We start from the raw sequence: 17,796 nt of genomic DNA, 5'->3' as shown, positions 1-17,796 counted from the left end.
GGGGCCCACTACAGAGAAGGCCCTACTTCTGGGTGCTGCCCTCTGGCACTCTCTGGAGGACGGCACCCGGAGTAGTCCCTCTCTGTGTGAGTGGACGGGTCGCAGGGATGTATGGGGCAGGACGCGATCCCGCAGGTAACTAGGCCCTGTGCCATGGAGCGCTTTGAAGGTGGTAACCAGTACCTTGAAGCGCACCCGGTAGGCCACAGGAAGCCAGTGCAGCTCGCGCAGGATAGGTGTTATATGGGAGAACCTCGATCTCCCCATAATTACTCTTTCTTCAACAATGGTAAGTCACCTAGGCCCTGAAGCTGCAAACCATTCCCAAACCATGACGTTATTACCACCATGCTTGACAGCCGAAATGTGGGCCTTCTTGTGGAGCACAGTGTTCGTTTCTATTAGTCATGAACACATCTGTGTAACCTGAGATGTTTCACTTTGGGTATTTGTTTATAGAACATTTTGCCAAACATTTAAGGAGTAATCAATGGGGGGGTTGGCGGGTTCCTGGTAAACCTGAGATGAACCTCACTGTTCTTCTTAGTGATTAACAGCACTCAAAGTATTAAAACTATCATGAATCTTATTTTCATTCAGTGCTTCTCTGATAATAGTCGTTAACACTAAATTTAGCCAAGTTGAAAAATGCCTGCATATCTCTGTATTTCTTCAAGACGTTTTTGTGGTTTCCTGGACAATTTTGCTTCAATTTGCTTGATTTTGACAACCCCCTTTAAGAAAGTGCACTATTACCACAATTTTCCTCATTGAAAACATGTTTCCGATTGCATGTCTGGAGTCTCAACGCTTGAGAAATGGTTTCGAAATCTCTCCCCCCCCCTCCTCTGCACAATTAATAGGCAACAATTTTGTTGAAATGGCAATCTTAACAGATCAGATTTCTTTGAGTGGGGCATGGCTTACTTGAGACATATGAGTGGTGACCTCTGTGACGAGGGAGCCAAAGTTAGTAGTGTATTTACTTAGGATTGAGTTGAGTCAAACCACCGCTGATTATTTAGTGAGATACACAATTGGCCTTAGTTATTCTTTAACTGAATTTACTGTTTCCAGTGAACAATACTAGAACATCACATTTTTGGATAACTCTATGAAATAAATGAAACAAGGATCCTATGTTTGTCCTCTTCCTTCAGACTCCTTTTATATGTTACGGGGATCCACATGAAACTCTGATATCATTTGTTGGCAAAGATATGTAAAATTACAGAAAATCCCAAAGGGATCCTATAGCCATGCAGCAAAAGCAGGATGAGACAAATAGAAGGATGTTAAGTCACCATCACTCCATGGCTACATTCCCACTCACTCATATCCTTTTGCCCCTCTCAATGCTTCTTTGTTCAACAGTGTTCCCCCCCCCCTTCTGTTTCAAGCAATCCTTTTCTCAGACAATATGTTTCTCATGGGTTATCTCAGCCCAAATCCTTACACTATGATCTCAGCTCCCTTCAACAGCAATAAAATAACTTCAGATAACTGCTCTGAAGTTAATCAGAGCCAAGGCTTTTCTTGATAGTACAAAAGTCCATTTAGTCCATTTTACTGACTAACCAAAGTGGACGTTTCCAATCTCATATTCAGATTTCTGACTTTCCGTTTTTGCAACCGATATGCCAGTGTATGATGCAACTACCTCTTTCACATGATGCCATTCTGGAGTACAGATGATAGTAGCTTCAGGGGAAAATATAATGATAGACTGTGGAATTGTTGATATGAATCAATTCTTTGTCCAGTACTTACTGTCAGTTTCACCTCACCGAGAGGAATGAACTACTTAAGTAAAATTGCAGGAAATCTGTGAAAACCATGCCAAAGAATTTCAGCGGCTGTAATGATCCAAGAGCAGCCCTTATTTAAGTAAAGGGTATTCAAACCCATTTAGATATAATTTTCCTACCTGCACTCTTCTCATTGGCTCTCTCTCTCTCTCTCTCTCTCTCTCTCTCTCTCTCCCTCCCTCCCTCCCTCCCTCCCTCCCTCCCTCTCTCTCTCTTTGGTTCAGGTTGGCTTATCTTCATCTGCCCTTTATTTTACAACTGCCCAAATTGCTATCAACTTGGCTATGAAATAATGCATTTCCTTGATCAAGTCTGCCAGCTTCATTGGACCAGTCAGAGAACATTTTCTTCAAGGCCCCCACCTATAGGAGGTGTGACCTATAGGAGGTGGTATAGGATCTCCTGCTTGAACAGGTGGCTGGACTAGAAGACCTCCCAAAAGTCTCTTCCAGCTCTGCCCTGATTAACTGACAACAAATACCGGAAGGTTGACATTCTGTAGCATTCTTATCCTATTGGAATAGCTTACACAATTCTTATCCAAAAGATCCAAAACTTATCCAGAAATATTAACATCAAGCTTTCCTAAAAGGTTATTTGAGACTGATTCTAGATCCATCAATATAAAATTTCCGGAAGTTCTTAGTAGGAAAGCTATGAAGTAGAGGAGAGACCTCAACAATGGTAGGCCTCTTGGTATTAAGCTATTCCAATGGATGACCATTCCAATGGAATCTTATTCTCAAATAGCTGCTTCAACTTCCAGCACTCCACAAAACCCATCTAAGGCTGTTCCCCTCAGAAGAGAGGCCTTACCAGTGAATCAACCCCTGAGAGGGTGTGATTAGCATTATCAAGGGCGTAGATCAACTGATAAATCCCATCGTTGGTTTCACTGTTGCCATAAAACCCAATGCCAACAGCCGCACTAGAAAAAAGAGAGGAAATACAGAAATGTGAGTAAAAAAGAAAAAGTTACAAATCAGAGCCATTTGATTGTAGCAGCATCACCAAGGTTCAGACTGAAAATCATTAAGGTGTTCCATCTATTGAAAGGAGAAAATTTATTAAAAAATCCTACAAATCTTTCCTATAATGGGGTGGTCTCTCTCCTCTGTGTGTGTGTGGGAGGGGGAGAGGGAGACCACCCCATTATAGGAAAGATTTAATACAAGGTTATGGATTAACAGGAAAAATAACTGCTTTTCAGAAAGAGGTGATATTCCTCACTCTCACTCTGTGAAACAGAAAGCTTGAATTTCTTTAGATGTTCATTCTCCCCTTCCCTGACAAACAACAGCAGACTTTTGTTTTTCGGTTTTTAAAGACCAATGGTAATAAAGGCCTGATGAATCTGTGAAGGCCCATAAAGGCTTTCTGTACGCCAAACTGATTAACTATTTTCGTAAATTCAGATTCTTGATATGTTTATTTAACGAAATGTACTATTTCACTGTATTTTTTTAAAAAGTCAACACATCATTTCTGACTATTCTCTGAGTCATTTATAAATAGTTCCGAATGGGAGTTATTAACTCGTTTCATTTAGCTTAAAGAATGGCTTATCCTGCAAGTCAAATATCTGACTTTTCAGGAAATTCAAAAGGAACTTCAGAAAAGAATTCTACCTCTCTCTAGCCAAACATAATCCCAGATTGTGTGTTTAGATGACAGTTAATAAAGTAAAGATAAAGGTTCCTCTTGCACATATATGCTAGTGGTTTCTGATTCTAGGGGGCGGTGCTCATCTCCGTTTCAAAGCCGAAGAGCCAGCGCTGTCCAAAGATGTCTCCATGGTCATGGCTGGCAAGACTAAATGCCAAAGGCACATGGAACGCTGTTACCTTCCCACCAAAGGTGCTCCCTATTTTTCTACTTGCATTTTTTACATGCTTTCAAACTGCTAGGTTGGCAGAAGCTGGGACAAGTAACGAGAGCTCACTTCATTATGCGGTATTAGGGATTCGAACCGCTGAACTGTCGAACTTTCTGATTAACAAGCTTAGCATCTTAGTCACTGAGTCACCCTTTGAGGGTTAATACTACCATAATACTACCATAATTAAATCACACAAATTATGATAGCCCTTTTACCTCTGAGGGTGGGTTACTTCTTGATTAACCCAAGGAAAGCAGAAGAGAATTTCAGAGTGCATGCCACATGTCATCATGTAGGTCCACAATGACAATTGTTCTCACTGGGGAATGGCCTGTATCCCACAGGAAGAAAGCTTTGGGTTCTGCCATAATGAGATTCTAAATGGCAGAACCTCCTGCTTGCTGTATCTAAATGAGAGCTAACTGCTTAAGAGCCAGTTACTACATAAAGGACCTTCATATAAATTTTAGAAATCAATCGATCAGTTCATGCCATACGTCTCATGAAAGTTCCCTGAAAGGAAGCTGCTAAAAGAAGGGAAGATGGAGAAACTAGCTTTTGGGAACATCCATTCAGTCAATGCAATAATGAAAGTAACCTAAAAAAATTCCTTCTTTTTGCCATGATATCCTCACTTGATACAACTTTTTAAAATTACAGATCCCCCTCCTCCCCCTAGATATTCCTATTAGGGAAAGGGAATATTTTTGGGAGTCTGCCATTATTATCATGGGAAATCTATTTAGTAAGCCATTTGGATTGAAGAACAGCTTTACCTCAGCCAAATTTCACTAGTTGGATTCAAGAATCTTGGACACATTTCACATCTGACCTTAAATACATGATTTTCATGTTTATGATAAAATAAAAAATAAAGGTTATGCTTATGTGACACCCATATACATATTACACACACACATTATTTTTTAAAGGTAATTCTTCATGGCCTATATGTAAAAAGAGATGCAAAGAAAAGGACAAGCAATATGAAACAATTGTCAGATACAACAATTACAAGAGACCTATTTTGGTACAGATGAGCAGAAGAGTGTTTTTTAAAGTTTGTTTTCTGTCCAATATTCAGCACACAGTGCGCTCTGTGAAATACTTTGCTTTTAGCTGATTTAATTTTTAAATTATATACATATGGGAGAAGGAGAAAGAAGAATACCAACCCTCCTTTTAAAAATATAACAATATGTATACCCATTGCAAAGTAGAAAGCTATGCTGCATTTTCCAAGTTTTCTTATTATCACTTCTCATAACTCTTTCAATCCAAATTTTGCTGAAGACCTTCTTCAGGCACAGTTAAGAAATTGATCTCTATTTAATGTTTACATTCACTCTTTCTACTTTTTTCTTTTGTAGAAGGGAACAATAATAGCATTCTTCCAATTGTCATGCACACGTGCAGCCTTTTACACAAACAAGCTACATAATCACTCCATAAACAAACCACATCCATATTTTAAACATTTTTTCAGCAACACCTGCCACCTTTTTATTTTCAGCCTGCTCATTTTGATTTCCTTTTCATCCATTTTTCTGGAATATTAACATTTATAGCATTCATTTCAAATCCATTTTTATACCACTCGCATTTCATATAAGTCTCCATTCCTTCCACAATTCTCTTCCTTCAGCTTCATCCCAGATTGTAGTTCAACATTTAATTTTTTGCATTTACTCTCCTCAAGGCTCCAGGTTTATGCCTTTTCACTCATTTCCATCAAAAATTGTTTGCAGCTTTTTCCTTTTTATATACATTATGCAATATAATTATAATTATCTTCATTTTTAGAGAATGACCATTGGCTTACCTGAAGGGTCCTTTTCTGTACACCGCTGGAGAGTCCAAGCAATGGGTTAATTCAGTCTGCTTGCCCTTAGGACTGAGGAACTATTTTTCCTTTAGCCACACCTCCTCCTGGTGTGATCAATCCCCCAGAATTCTTAGAAGGAGTCAGTTCGTGCGGACGGAGCGAAGCGTCCAAGATGATGTACTGTTGACACGAAGAACCCGAATCCCGGCCTTGAGAGCCAGGGTGGGTTGGACTCTCCCGCGGTGTACAGAAAAGGACCCTTCAGGTAAGCCAATGGTCATTTTCCTGTACACCGCTTGGAGAGTCCAAGCAATGGGACATACCCAAGTTATTGTCCATCTGGGTGGGCAGAAGAAGGCTCCCGGGATTCGGTCTCTGACACAACCGCCTGGAGCACACGCCTGCCGAAGGACGCCTCAGCCGAGGCGAAAATGTCCAATTTATAGTGTCGCACAAAAGGAGAAGGAGAGGACCACGTAGCGGCCCTGCAGATGTCCAGGATCGAGGCCTGGGTGGCCCAGGCCGCCGAGGTAGCAGCACTTCGTGTGGAGTGTGCGGTGATGCCGCGCGGAACGGCTTTGGATTGACTTTCATAGGCTGTCGCAATGCAGGCACGAAGCCACCTGCCAATCGTGGAGGAAGAGACCTTCTTCCCTAGGGAACCAGGCTGGGAGGAGAGGAAAAGAGCCTCTGACTTCCTGAACTCCGCAGTACGAGCAATGTAAACCTTCAGGGCCCTCCTGACATCAAGATTGTGCCAGGAGCGCTCTCTGGGATGCGACGGATGAGGACAAAAATTTGGCAACACAATGTCTTGCGCTCTATGGAACCATGAGTTTACTTTGGGGGTAAAGGTCGGGTCCAGCCTTAAAATGACCCTGTCAGGGTGGATGACGCACAGGTCCTGGCGAACAGAAAGAGCCGCCAGCTCTGAAATCCGGCGAGCTGACGTGATGGCAATCAAGAAGGCCGTCTTCAGCGTCAGGAATCGAAGAGAAGTAGTGCGTAGAGGTTCGAATGGAGGGCTGGAGAGGGCCCGCAGGACCACGGACAGCTGCCAAGTGGGGTAGCGATGAACGGTGGGAGGGCAAAGGTTAGAGGCGCCCTTGAGGAAGAGGCGCACCTTCGGGATTTTGCTGAGAGGCAAAAGATAGTCGCCCGACCAGACGGTGGACAAGGCCGCCACTTGGCGTCGAAGGGTGTTCGGGGCCAGGCCCTTGTTGAGTCCCGCTTGAAGAAGGTCAAGGACTCTGGAAACAGGCGCGGTCGTCGGCTCGATGAGCAGCTCCCCACACCACTTTGCGAAGGCGGCCCAGGACGCATCATAAATCCTGGTGGTTGAAGGGCGTCTCGCTGCCTGAATGGTGTTCACTACCTCCTCTGACAAGCCTTGGCCTTTCAGTTGGTCCCCCTCAAATGCCAGACGGCCAACTGGAGCCACTGGGGCTCTGGATGAACCACGGCCCCCTGGCTGAGGAAGATCTGGTCCGGAGGGATGCGCCACGGAGGAGACACCGACAGGTGGACAAGGTCGGCGAACCACGACCTGGGGGGCAAGTGCGGGGCCACGAGGAGGACTTCCGCTCCCTCTGCGATGACTTTGGAGATGAATTGAGGAAGGAGAGGCAGGGGAGGGAAGGCATACAGTAGCTCGCGGGGCCACTTGCAACGCAGTGCATCTGTCCCCTCCGCCCCCGGGGTGAAGAACCGGGAGTAGAAGCGGTCGAGCTGCTTGTTGTCCCTGGACGCAAACAGGTCTACGGTCGGATTTCCGAATCTGTCGGACATCTGGTGGAACAGGCGAGGGGCCAGTTTCCACTCCGCAGGATCTATGGTTGTCCTGCTCAACCAGTCTGCCTGTGTGTTGTCCACTCCGGAGATGTGGTCGGAGCGGAGAGACTCCAGATGGCGCTCCGCCCAGCGGCCCAGGGACTCCGCCTCTCTCATCAGTGCTCTGGATCTGGTGCCGCCCTGGCGGTTGATGTGGGCCTTGGTGGCCACATTGTCCGTCATCAGAAGTACATGTTGACGATGAATGGACCGGCTGAAATGGCGCAGGGCCAGGCGAGCAGCTCTCAGTTCCAGCAGGTTGATGCTGTAGCTGGTTTTCACTTGGGACCACTTGCCCTGGACAACCAGGGAACCCATGTGGGCTCCCCAGCCGGAGAGGCTGGCGTCTGTGGTGATGATTAACCTCTCGGGCTCCTTGAATAGGTGGCCCTTGAGGATGGCCGGAGACACCCACCAGCGGAGAGACCTCTTCACTTCCGGCGTAACTCGAATCGGCCTGGGAGAGTTGCTCCTGGATGCCCTCTGGTGCGGCAGCAGCAGCCACTGAAGCGCCCTGGAATGCAGGCGGGCCCACGGCACGATGGAAATGCAGGAGATCATTTTTCCCAGCAGCTGCGACAGAAGGACCACTGGAGCCTGCCTCAAGCTCATCACCTTGTGGGTCATGGATCTTAGACCGGCCAACCTGTCTTGGGAGAGGAAAACCCTGCACAAGTTGGTATCTATCACCGCCCCCAGGTGTACAAGTCTGTTTGTTGGAGTGAGATGGCTCTTCTCTAGGTTTAGAGTGAAGCCGTGATTTTTGAGGGATCTCATAGTGATTTGGAGATCCCGCAATGCCTGCTGCCTGGACGACGACTGGATAAGGATGTCGTCCAGGTAGCACTGGAGCCTTATGGGCCTGCGTCTTAGCTGGGCCGCCACTACCGCCAGCACTTTGGTAAACGTCCGAGGAGCGGACGAGAGGCCGAATGGGAGAGCTTTGTACTGGAAGTGACGACCTGCATAATAGAAGCGCAGGAACTTTCTGTGCTGAGGACGGATGGGAATGTGGAGGTATGCCTCTTTGAGATCTATAGATGTGAGTAGATCTCCCTGTCGAATCCCCGCCAGAATGGTCTGCAGTGACTGCATCTTGAACCTCCGGTAGGCGATGTGCCTGTTGAGGTTTTTGAGGTCCAAAATGGCCCTCCACCCCCCCGAGTTCTTTGGCACCAGGAAGAGGATGGAGTAAAACCCCCTCCCCTCTTCGCCCTGGGGAACTGGTTCCACGGCCCTGATGTCTAGGAGATGTCTGACTTCCTGGTCCATACGCTCCCTCTTTTGGGGGCAGGATGGGACTGGGCACCGGATAAAGGTCCGGGGGGGGAGGGACAGGAACTCCAGGGAGAGGCCTTCCCTGACTATCTGCAGAACCCAAGCGTCCTTGGTTGTCTGGGCCCAATGGGAGGCAAACAGCTGGAGGCGACCCCCGATGGGCGCCGAGCCCGGGCAGTCACTTTGACTTACGGAACGGCCTGTTGGAGGCCCCACCGCGGTTATACTTGCGGAAGCCGAACTGCTGCCTGCCTCTGTCCCGAAAGGGCGCCCTGTCCTGGGACCTGTCGCCCTGCTGACCGAAGGACCTATTGGAGGGAGAGAAGGAAGAGGCAGAGGTGGAAGGCTCGGAGGCACGAAAGGACTGCCTCCTAGAATAGGGAGCGGTCTTACGTTCCTGCTTCTTGTTTAGAGAAGGGAGGATCTTCCTCTTGTCCTTGGACTCGATGAGGAGAGGATCCAGGGACTCGCCAAATAATTTGGACCCCTTAAAGGGGGCGGAAGCCAGTTTCCACTTGTTTTTCTGGTCCGCTTGCCAATGTCGGAGCCAGATCAGCCGGCGAGAAGTGATATTAGAGCCGAGTGCCCTGGAGGCGAATTTAGTGGTATTAAAGGATGCGTCAGCGGCATATTGGGAGGCCGCGATTATTTTAGACACGTCCTGGTGGAGGCGGACGTCTCCCGCCGGGAGCTTGGTTAGGAGCTCGCGCAGCCAGATCACAGAAGCCCTATTGAAAAAGGAGGCAGATGAAGAGGCCCTGATGGCCCAGGCAGCCGCCAGGTGGGTCTTGTGGCACGCCTTTTCCGCCTTCTTGTCCTCCGCCTTAAGGCCTTCCAGAAGGTCGGCCGGTAGGGAGGAGTTGGAGGTGAGTGCAGCGATGGGCGGGTCGACAGTGGGAAGGGCCAGAAGGTCCTCCAGCATTGGCTCCATAGTATAAAGCTTCCTATCTACCCCACTGGGAGAGGACTGCGTGGCTGGTTGAGCCCACTGGCGCTGGATTAGGTCGAGAAACAGCCCCGGGACCGGAACCAGCTCTTGTTGGGGTGCTGGGACATCAAACATGACCGCATTGGGATTAGCCGGAGTGGCATCCGCCGCCGGCGCGGCCGGTTTGGGCTTGATCCCCACCCTGGTGGCAGCCTTGACCTTGTGAAGGACAGATTTGAAAAGGCTGGGCTTGAACAGACCCGCAAAGGCGGGCGCTTCAGGGGGAAGGTCCTCGTCGTCTGAGAGACCTAGCACCTCCGGGTCAGGGTCCTCAATGGCAGAGGCCTCGCTGACCACCGAGGATTCCAGGGAAGGATGGCGAGCATGCTTGCTTGGAGGGGGAGCTGCCTGATCGGGTTTGGGACCCCTAGGGGCCACTGCAGTGGGACTCTTAAATTTCATGGCCTCCGTGATGCCCTTGGCAATGGCACGGGCCATCAGTTCCTGCATGCGGGGAGATAATTCCTCTGAGTCAGAATCAGGATCCAAGCCCACCTCTAGGGGGGGTGAAGCCTCACCCTGCATGTCATCTATGCTGGCATCCCCAGGGGGAGGGGCCTGCTCACAGGCCCAAGAGGGTGCCGGGGAAGCCGGCTCTGCAAATGACCTATTTGGGGATAGGTCCTGGGACTCCACCTCCTCGGCGAGGACCATCTGGAGATCTTCCCGGGAGGGAGGGATTCCTGAGAGGGACTGCTCCCTGTCTGCCTGGCGTCTGGCCTTCTCAAACTGCTTGTCAAGGGCCCGCTGGCGCCTTTCAGCATCCTTGGCCTCAGCCACGGAAGGGGTTCTGGAACGCTGTTTCCCAGAGCTACCCCCACCACTCTTGCCCGCACCCCCACTCCCCGATGAGGAGGAACCCTTGCTAGGGGCCTGAGAGAGGCTCGGCCTAGTATCTTGGGAATCAGGGGGACTGGGCAGGTCCATAGTCAATGACCACACAAGATGGAGCAAGGCTATGACAAGGCAGAAGTTAGAGAGAGAGACTGGTTGCTGCAAGGGGAACAAAACAAAAAGATTTGTCAAAATTGCCATATGCACAGTAATTGAGTCAATACGTATGAAAACATCCCATGCTTAATACCAGTCAGAGGCCCAGGGGTAGGATTGGGGCCTGCACCGAGGCGCAAGGCTCCGCAGGAGAAGCAGGGAGGAGAATGACTAGAAAAAAGCTTTGGCCTGCGCTTACTTAGGCCTCCTCCCTGAGCCGGTATGATGACCGTTGGAATGGCACAGGAACCAGCACCGCTCGCAAAAATAGGCAAAAAGACGAAGGTGGCGATCCCAGCCTGAGAAACCCTTGCTAGGCCCTGCTACCTCCAGCGGTCTCCTGATAACGAGGCTGATGCAAAATGGCGGCCATGGCTGGGCGCGCTTTTTTTCGCGCCTAAAATGGCCGCCGCAACAGCGTGGGGCTAAGGGAGAGCGAGGAGCGAACGCGCCTCGAATGGCGACGATCGCCCACTCCTCCCTGCGGCAGAGGTCCTCTAGCAGGCCGGGGAACGAAGAAAACTTCGTCTAAAACAACAAACGAGGGGCCTGGGGACGTAGGAACCTCGCCGCTGCAGCTGCGCCGTTTTAAACGACAAGCGGCAGGCCTCCGAAGCCGTCCCATAAGGATCGGCTGAGGGGCACCCCCCACCACCTTCCAGCTTACCTCCTGGCCTTCAAATGTAAATTCTGCTGGAGAAAAGCGCAGCGATGAGGATAGAAACGTCTCACAAAGTTGGGGAAATGTTAGGAAATAGAAATAAAACGCAAATAGAGAGTCCAAGCCAAAAAAGGATTAATTCAGCTCAGAGCTCTAGCTAATTACGTCCAAACGGGCTGACTGAGGAAGAATTCTGGGGGATTGATCACACCAGGAGGAGGTGTGGCTAAAGGAAAAATAGTTCCTCAGTCCTAAGGGCAAGCAGACTGAATTAACCCATTGCTTGGACTCTCCAAGCGGTGTACAGGAAAACTTGCTCTCAATTCTTTTTTTTCTTCATCCACAATCTCCTTCACTTCATTTCTTCAGGCTCTAAAGACCGGTCTCTTTGCCAAGGGTGATAGAAATCCTCTTTTCCTTTGTTCCCATTGGTTTCCTCATTTCTGCCTTCTTTATTATTCTTTGTACAGGCAGTCCTCGATTTATAACAGTTCATTTAGTGACTGTTTAGAGTTACAACAGCACTGAAAAAAAGACTCATGACTGCTTTTCACACATGACCACAGCAGCATCCCATTGGTCACGTGATCAAAACTCAGAGGCGTGGCCTGACTCATATTTATGACGGTTGCAGTGTCCCGGGGGGGTCATGGGATCAACTTTTGCAACCTTATGACAAGTAATGTCAATTGGGAAGCCAGAATAATTTAACAACCTTGTTACAAACTTAACAACTGCAGTGATTCGCTTAATAAGTGTGCCAAGAAATTTCGTAAAATGGGGCAAAATTCACTTAACATCTGTCTCACTTAGCAACATAAATTTTGGGTTCAATTGCGGACGTAAATCGAGGACTACCTGTACTTTCTTGTTTCCTTGTTTTTAAAGTTTTAACCATTTGCAAACCGCCCAGAGTTGCTGGGAATTGAGTGGCATATAAAGTTAATACACTTTTATTATCCATCAAACATCCTTTTCATACTTCTCATTATTGCAACCTCACACCCCCACACGGCAGTCCAAAATATTCTTTTTACTCCCTTCCAAGCCATTTCTACATGTTGTTTTCTTTCATCCACTTTCCATTTATTCTGTGAGGAGAGTATAAAAGATACTCATTCTAAACAGTTTTATTGTCTGAAATGCTTTACAAGGAAGATGACAAAGAAGGGATGAGAAACGGAGACATATTGAGCCAACATGAGAAATGAACTACTTTACAGAGAGCATGGATGGGCACTTGAAACTACCTATGATTCGTATAGTTTTTGTCCTCCAAAACAGGGGTCTCCAACCTTAGCAACTTTAAGACTTGGGGACTTCAATTCCCAGAATTCCTCAGCCAGAATTCTGGGAGTTGAAGTCCACAAGTCTTAAAGTAGCTAAGGTTGGAGACCCCTGCTCCAAAAGACTATATGATGAACTGATGATCAACACAGTCACTTGGCTACTGTTTGGAAAAGGACTGCAGGTTTTCTGCTGACATAAATGGCATGACACCAAGCAATCTAATTTCTGCCAGCTAACTGTAATGTAATAGTAATAAGAAATCAGTGAACTGTTAACAGCTAGGAGAAAACTTCATTACTTTCTCTTTCTTCTGAGTAATTCAAGACAGCAGCACAAGGGGGGAAGAGGAGGGAGAGAGAGCCAAAGTGTCTCAGGGGAACTGGGTGGTGGAGCTGTGAAAGGATTCTAATCCGAACTGTTTCAAATTAAATATAAATCAAATCAAATTTAAAACATTCTGCTTTGAATAGAGAAGATCTGCTTGAGTGCAAAACAGGCGGGTTTAAACATTTCAAATATGCTACAAGTTTGAATTGGATCTGTTACAGTAACAGAATAACACGAGTCAGAAGAGACCTCGGAGGTCCTCTAGTCCAACCCCCTGCTGAAGCAAGAGACCCTAAAAAAGGTAAAGGTTCCCCTCGCACATATGTGCTAGTCGTTCCCGACTTTAGGGGGTGGTGCTCATCTCTGTTTCAAAGCCGAAGAGCCAGTGCTGTCCGAAGGCGTCTCCGTGGTCATGTAGCCAGCATGACTAAATGCCAAAGGTGCACGGAATCTTGTTACCTTCCCATCAAAGGTGGTTCCTATTTTTCTACTTGCATTTTTACATGCTTTTGAACTGCTAGGTTGGCAGAAGCTGGGACAAGTAATGGGAGCTCACTCCGTTACACAGCGCTAGGAATTCAAACCACTGAACTGCCAACCTTTCTGATCGACCAGCTCAGCATCTTAGCCACTGACTCCCTCAAGAGTCCTTATACCATTCCACAAAAAAATGGATGTCCAATCTCTTCTTAAAAACTTCCAGTGATGGAGCACCCAGAACCTCTGAAGACAAGCCATTCCATTGAATAATTTTTCTCACTGTCAGGACATTTTCTTTAGTTCTAGGTTGGATCCTTTGATAAGTTTCCCACCATTGCTTTTTGTTCTGCCCTCGGGTATTTTGGAGAATAGGTCAACCCTTTCCTCTTTGCGACAGCTCCATAAACATTGGAAGACTGCCATCAAGTCACCCCTAGGCCTCCTCTTTGTTAGACTAGACATACTGAGTTCCTGCAACTGTTCCTTGTTTTATCCTCCAGGATCCTAATCATCTTTGTTGCTCTTTGCACTCTATCTAGCGTCTCAACATCTTTTTTTGTATTGGGGTGACCAAAACTGGATTCAGTATTCCAAGTGTGGTCTTACTAGTACAATATAAAGCGGTACTAACACTTCACATGATCTTGATACGATCCCTCTGTTGATGCAGCTTAGGACTGCATTGGCTTTTTTGGCAGTTGTAGCACACTGTTGACTCATACCTAAGTAGTTATCCACTAGGACTCCTAGTTCCCTTTCAGTTACTGCTGTTGAATCAGGAACCACCCATTCTATACATGGGCTTTTGGACTTCCCTGCCAAAGTATAACATCTTACTTACCTTATCACTGAAATTTCATTTTATTAGATAGGACTCAGTGTTCAAGTCTGTCAAGATCCTTTTGAATCTTGAGCCGATCTTAAGTGTTCGCTATTCCTCCTCAGCTTGGTATTGTCTACAAATTTGATGAGTTCTCCTTTTATCTCATCATCCAAATTGTTTATGAAGATGCTCAAGAGTACTAGGACTAAGAGAGAACCTTGGGGTATCTCACTGCATCCTTCCCTCCATGTTACAATACAATAGAAGAGTTGGAAGGGACCTTGGAGGTCTTCTAGTCCAACCCCCTGCCTAGGCAGGAAATCCTACATCATTTCAGGCAAATGGCTATCCAACATCTTCTTAAAGACTTCCAGTGTTGGGGCATTCACAACTTCTGGAGGCAAGCTGTTCCACTGATTAATTGTTCTAACTGTCAGGAAATTTCTCCTCAGTTCTAAGTTGCTTCTCTCCTTGATTAGTTTCCACCCATTGCTTCTTGTTCTACCCTCAGGTGCCTTGGAGAATAGTTTGACTCCCTCTTCTTTGTGGCAACCCCTGAGATATTGGAACTGAGATGTTTTTTTTAATTAAAAAGTTTTAATAAATTTTACAATTATCACCCCCCTTACCCTTCCCTCTTCCCACCCTCCCTCCCCCCGACCTCCCAGAGCAAAATACAGGGTATAAACATTTAACAACCATACGCTAACATAAGCTAACTAATTTTAACATGTTACTATTCTTGTGCTTTAACTCCCCCTTTATTAAACTAACTTTGAATAAATTGTAAATACTTTATGCTTTTATTCATAAGCTAACTGAAATTTTTTAGTCTGGTATTTGTTTTGAATAGAGTCAATCCATCTTCTCCAGTCCAGCTTGTACTTCTCATCTGAGTGATCCTTCAGATACGCTGAAATTTTGGCCATCTCTGCTAAGTTTACTACTTTTAACGTACATTCTTGAATAGTGGGCAACTCTTCCTTCTTCCAGTATTGTGCCACCAACAATCTTACTGCCGTCGTTAGGTTCAAGATCAGATTAGTCTCTATGACAGTACAGTCTGAAACTATGCATAACAAAAACAACTGGGGTGTGAACTTTATCCTCTTTTTCAAAATATTTTGAATAACCCACCATATTTTTATCCCAAATGCTTTAACTTTTTTACAAATCCACCAAATATGGTAGTACGTGGCACCAACACAGTCACATCTCCAACATTTAGATTGTAGATTCGGATACATACAGGCTAGCCTTTCTGGATCTAAATGCCATCTGTACAACATCTTGTAGAAATTCTCTCTCAAGTTCTGAGCTTGTGTAAATTTTACATTTCTTACCCAAATCTCTTCCCATGTTTCCATCATTATTGGTTCTTCAAAATTTTGTGCCCATTTTATCATACAATCTTTAACTAATTCTGTTTCTGAGTCTATTTCTATCAGTACATTATACAACCTTTTTATGCACATTTGACCCTGGTCCCTGATTTGTTTTATCAAGTTATCCTCATTTTGGATAAAACTGGATTTCTGGTCTTTTTTCCATCTAGCCTGTAACTGACCATACTGGAACCAGGTTTGAATTACCCTTTCATCTCTTAATGCATTCAAAGATTTCAACTGCAGTGCACCTCTATCCATACTAAGGAGTTCTGCATATGTAGTTACATCTTGTTTTTGTTCTATACTTATATTCTCTATAGCGTGTCTAGGCACCCCCCATATAGGTATCTTGTTGTTTAGCCGATATTGATATTTTTTCCAAACACCCAGTGAGGCATTCCTTAAAATATGACTTTTAAAGATCTTGTCTTGGCTGGCATGCTTATTTAATATATGACAGGAACTGAGATGTTGATGAAGGCCATTGAAGGCTACATGTTGTGAGTGGTTGGTCAGAGAGGTATGAATCCATCTGGTGGTTAAATTGTCTATCCCACTTTTTTTCTTTTCTACCAAGAAGTAAACTGTGGTCTACTTTGTCAAATGCCTTACTGAAGTCCAAGTATACAATGTCCGCAGCATTTTGCTGGTCCACTAATTTAGTCACTTTGTCAAAGAATGCAATAAGGTTTGTCTGGAATGATATGTTTTCCAGTAATAGCTTTATTTGTTTCAAGGTGTTTGCAGATCTGTTGCTTATCTTTTTCAGGATTTGATGCGAGACAGATTGGTCTGTAGTTTCTTGGATATTTTCTTTCCTTTTTGGAAGACTGAAATAACATCAGCTTTTTCCCCAGTCCTGTTAGTTCTCAGGGTCTTTGAAATATATGGTTTAGTAGTTACAACATCACATCTGCCAGCTCCTTCAGAATTCTGGGATATAATCCATCTGGTCCTGGTGATTTGAACTCAACTAGGGTAAATAGATGTTGTCTTATCCCTTCTAGGACAACCACTGTTTTTGAGCAGAAACCCAAATGAACCCATTTCCAAAATGCTCAATGCAACCACCTTAGCTTCAAGCACTCTTGCCTCTATGTTCCTAACGGGGTGTTACCCATTAAAAACAATTCAATTCATATCCCTAGAACATGAGCACATATAAGGAATACACGTACCATGTTGCCTTTAAGATAGGCAAACTTGCAGCCAATGGATTGCTCACCCATGAAACTATTTTTATGTAAAGAATATTCTTAAGCCCTAAAGGAGGGTGTGTGGTCTCATGTGCTGTCTGTATCCCTCAGATGGGGCTTCGCTTGTTTGTGCGGACCAGCTTCTGGCATGTTGTGGACCAGTGCCCAGGGACTAGAGACCCCTGACCTAAGTAACGTGCATTCAAACTATTTGGGAACTGCACTTGATCAATGGATAAAGGCCAGAGTAGAATTTTGCTGTTTGGTTTTAGGCTAATGGAGTAATTAAGAAAGATCAAGTGAGTTCTCCAACAAATGGATTTTAGTTCCCTTTACTTATCAAAGTTAGAAACTGACCATCTCCCTCATAAAATTTAAAAAGAGGGGAAAAAATAAAAAAGGTAAAGGAGTTCGCGCAGGTTTTATTTTGCTTGTCTTAAGTGGGCAGTGCTCATCGCTGTTTCAAGGCCATTGAGCCAGCGCTGTCCAAAGACATTTCTGTGGCCAGCATGATGTCACAGAGAACTGTTACCTTCCCAATGAAGTGATACCTATTGTAGTTATCTACTTGCATGCTTTCGAACTGCTAGGTTGGCAGGCACTGGGGCGAGAATGAGAGCTCACCCTGTCATGTGGAACTAAGGTCTCAAATCTGGGCTGCTGGCTTTCCAGCAGACAGGTCCAGTACTTTTAACCACTGAGCCACCACTAAAAGAGGCATGGATGATTAAAATTTAATGATAGAAATTAAAAGGCAAGGGGGGGGGGGACTTCCAGAGCTCTAACTGACCCTACATCTGTCTGCTCCTCTGTAAGCCCCACAAGAGGCCGCAGAGCCATGTTTTCACACTTTTTCAGAAGGCCAGAAAAATATGGGTCCACCTCAATTCTGGAAGGGGGGGGGGCAATGTTCCATAGGGTGGGGGCAATGACAGAGAAGGCTCTTTCTAGATCCCAGCAGTTGTGGTTCTTTAGCTGACATGGTCTGCAACATAACTCGCCTGACTGAACAGGTGGGATGGGCTGATGTAAC

The 17,796-nt window shown here is 46.0% G+C and overlaps 1 protein-coding gene across 3 annotated transcripts in view; it reads right to left on the bottom strand.

The window, feature by feature from the left end:
• The window catches only part of TTYH2 (tweety family member 2), an 84,532-nt gene that overhangs the window by 29,404 nt on the left and 37,332 nt on the right, over positions 1–17,796 (bottom strand). For all 3 annotated transcript variants that reach the window (XM_081939886.1, XM_081939888.1, XM_081939887.1), the window contains exon 3: positions 2,625–2,736. In XM_081939886.1, coding sequence (XP_081796012.1) covers positions 2,625–2,736 — 112 coding nt within the window. The remainder of the gene's footprint in view (positions 1–2,624; positions 2,737–17,796) is intronic.

The sequence above is a fragment of the Natrix helvetica genome (genome assembly GCF_964273705.1).
Source record: "Natrix helvetica genome assembly, chromosome: 1".
Taxonomy (NCBI): domain Eukaryota; kingdom Metazoa; phylum Chordata; class Lepidosauria; order Squamata; family Natricidae; genus Natrix; species Natrix helvetica.
This window is presented reverse-complemented; position numbering and strand designations above follow the sequence as displayed.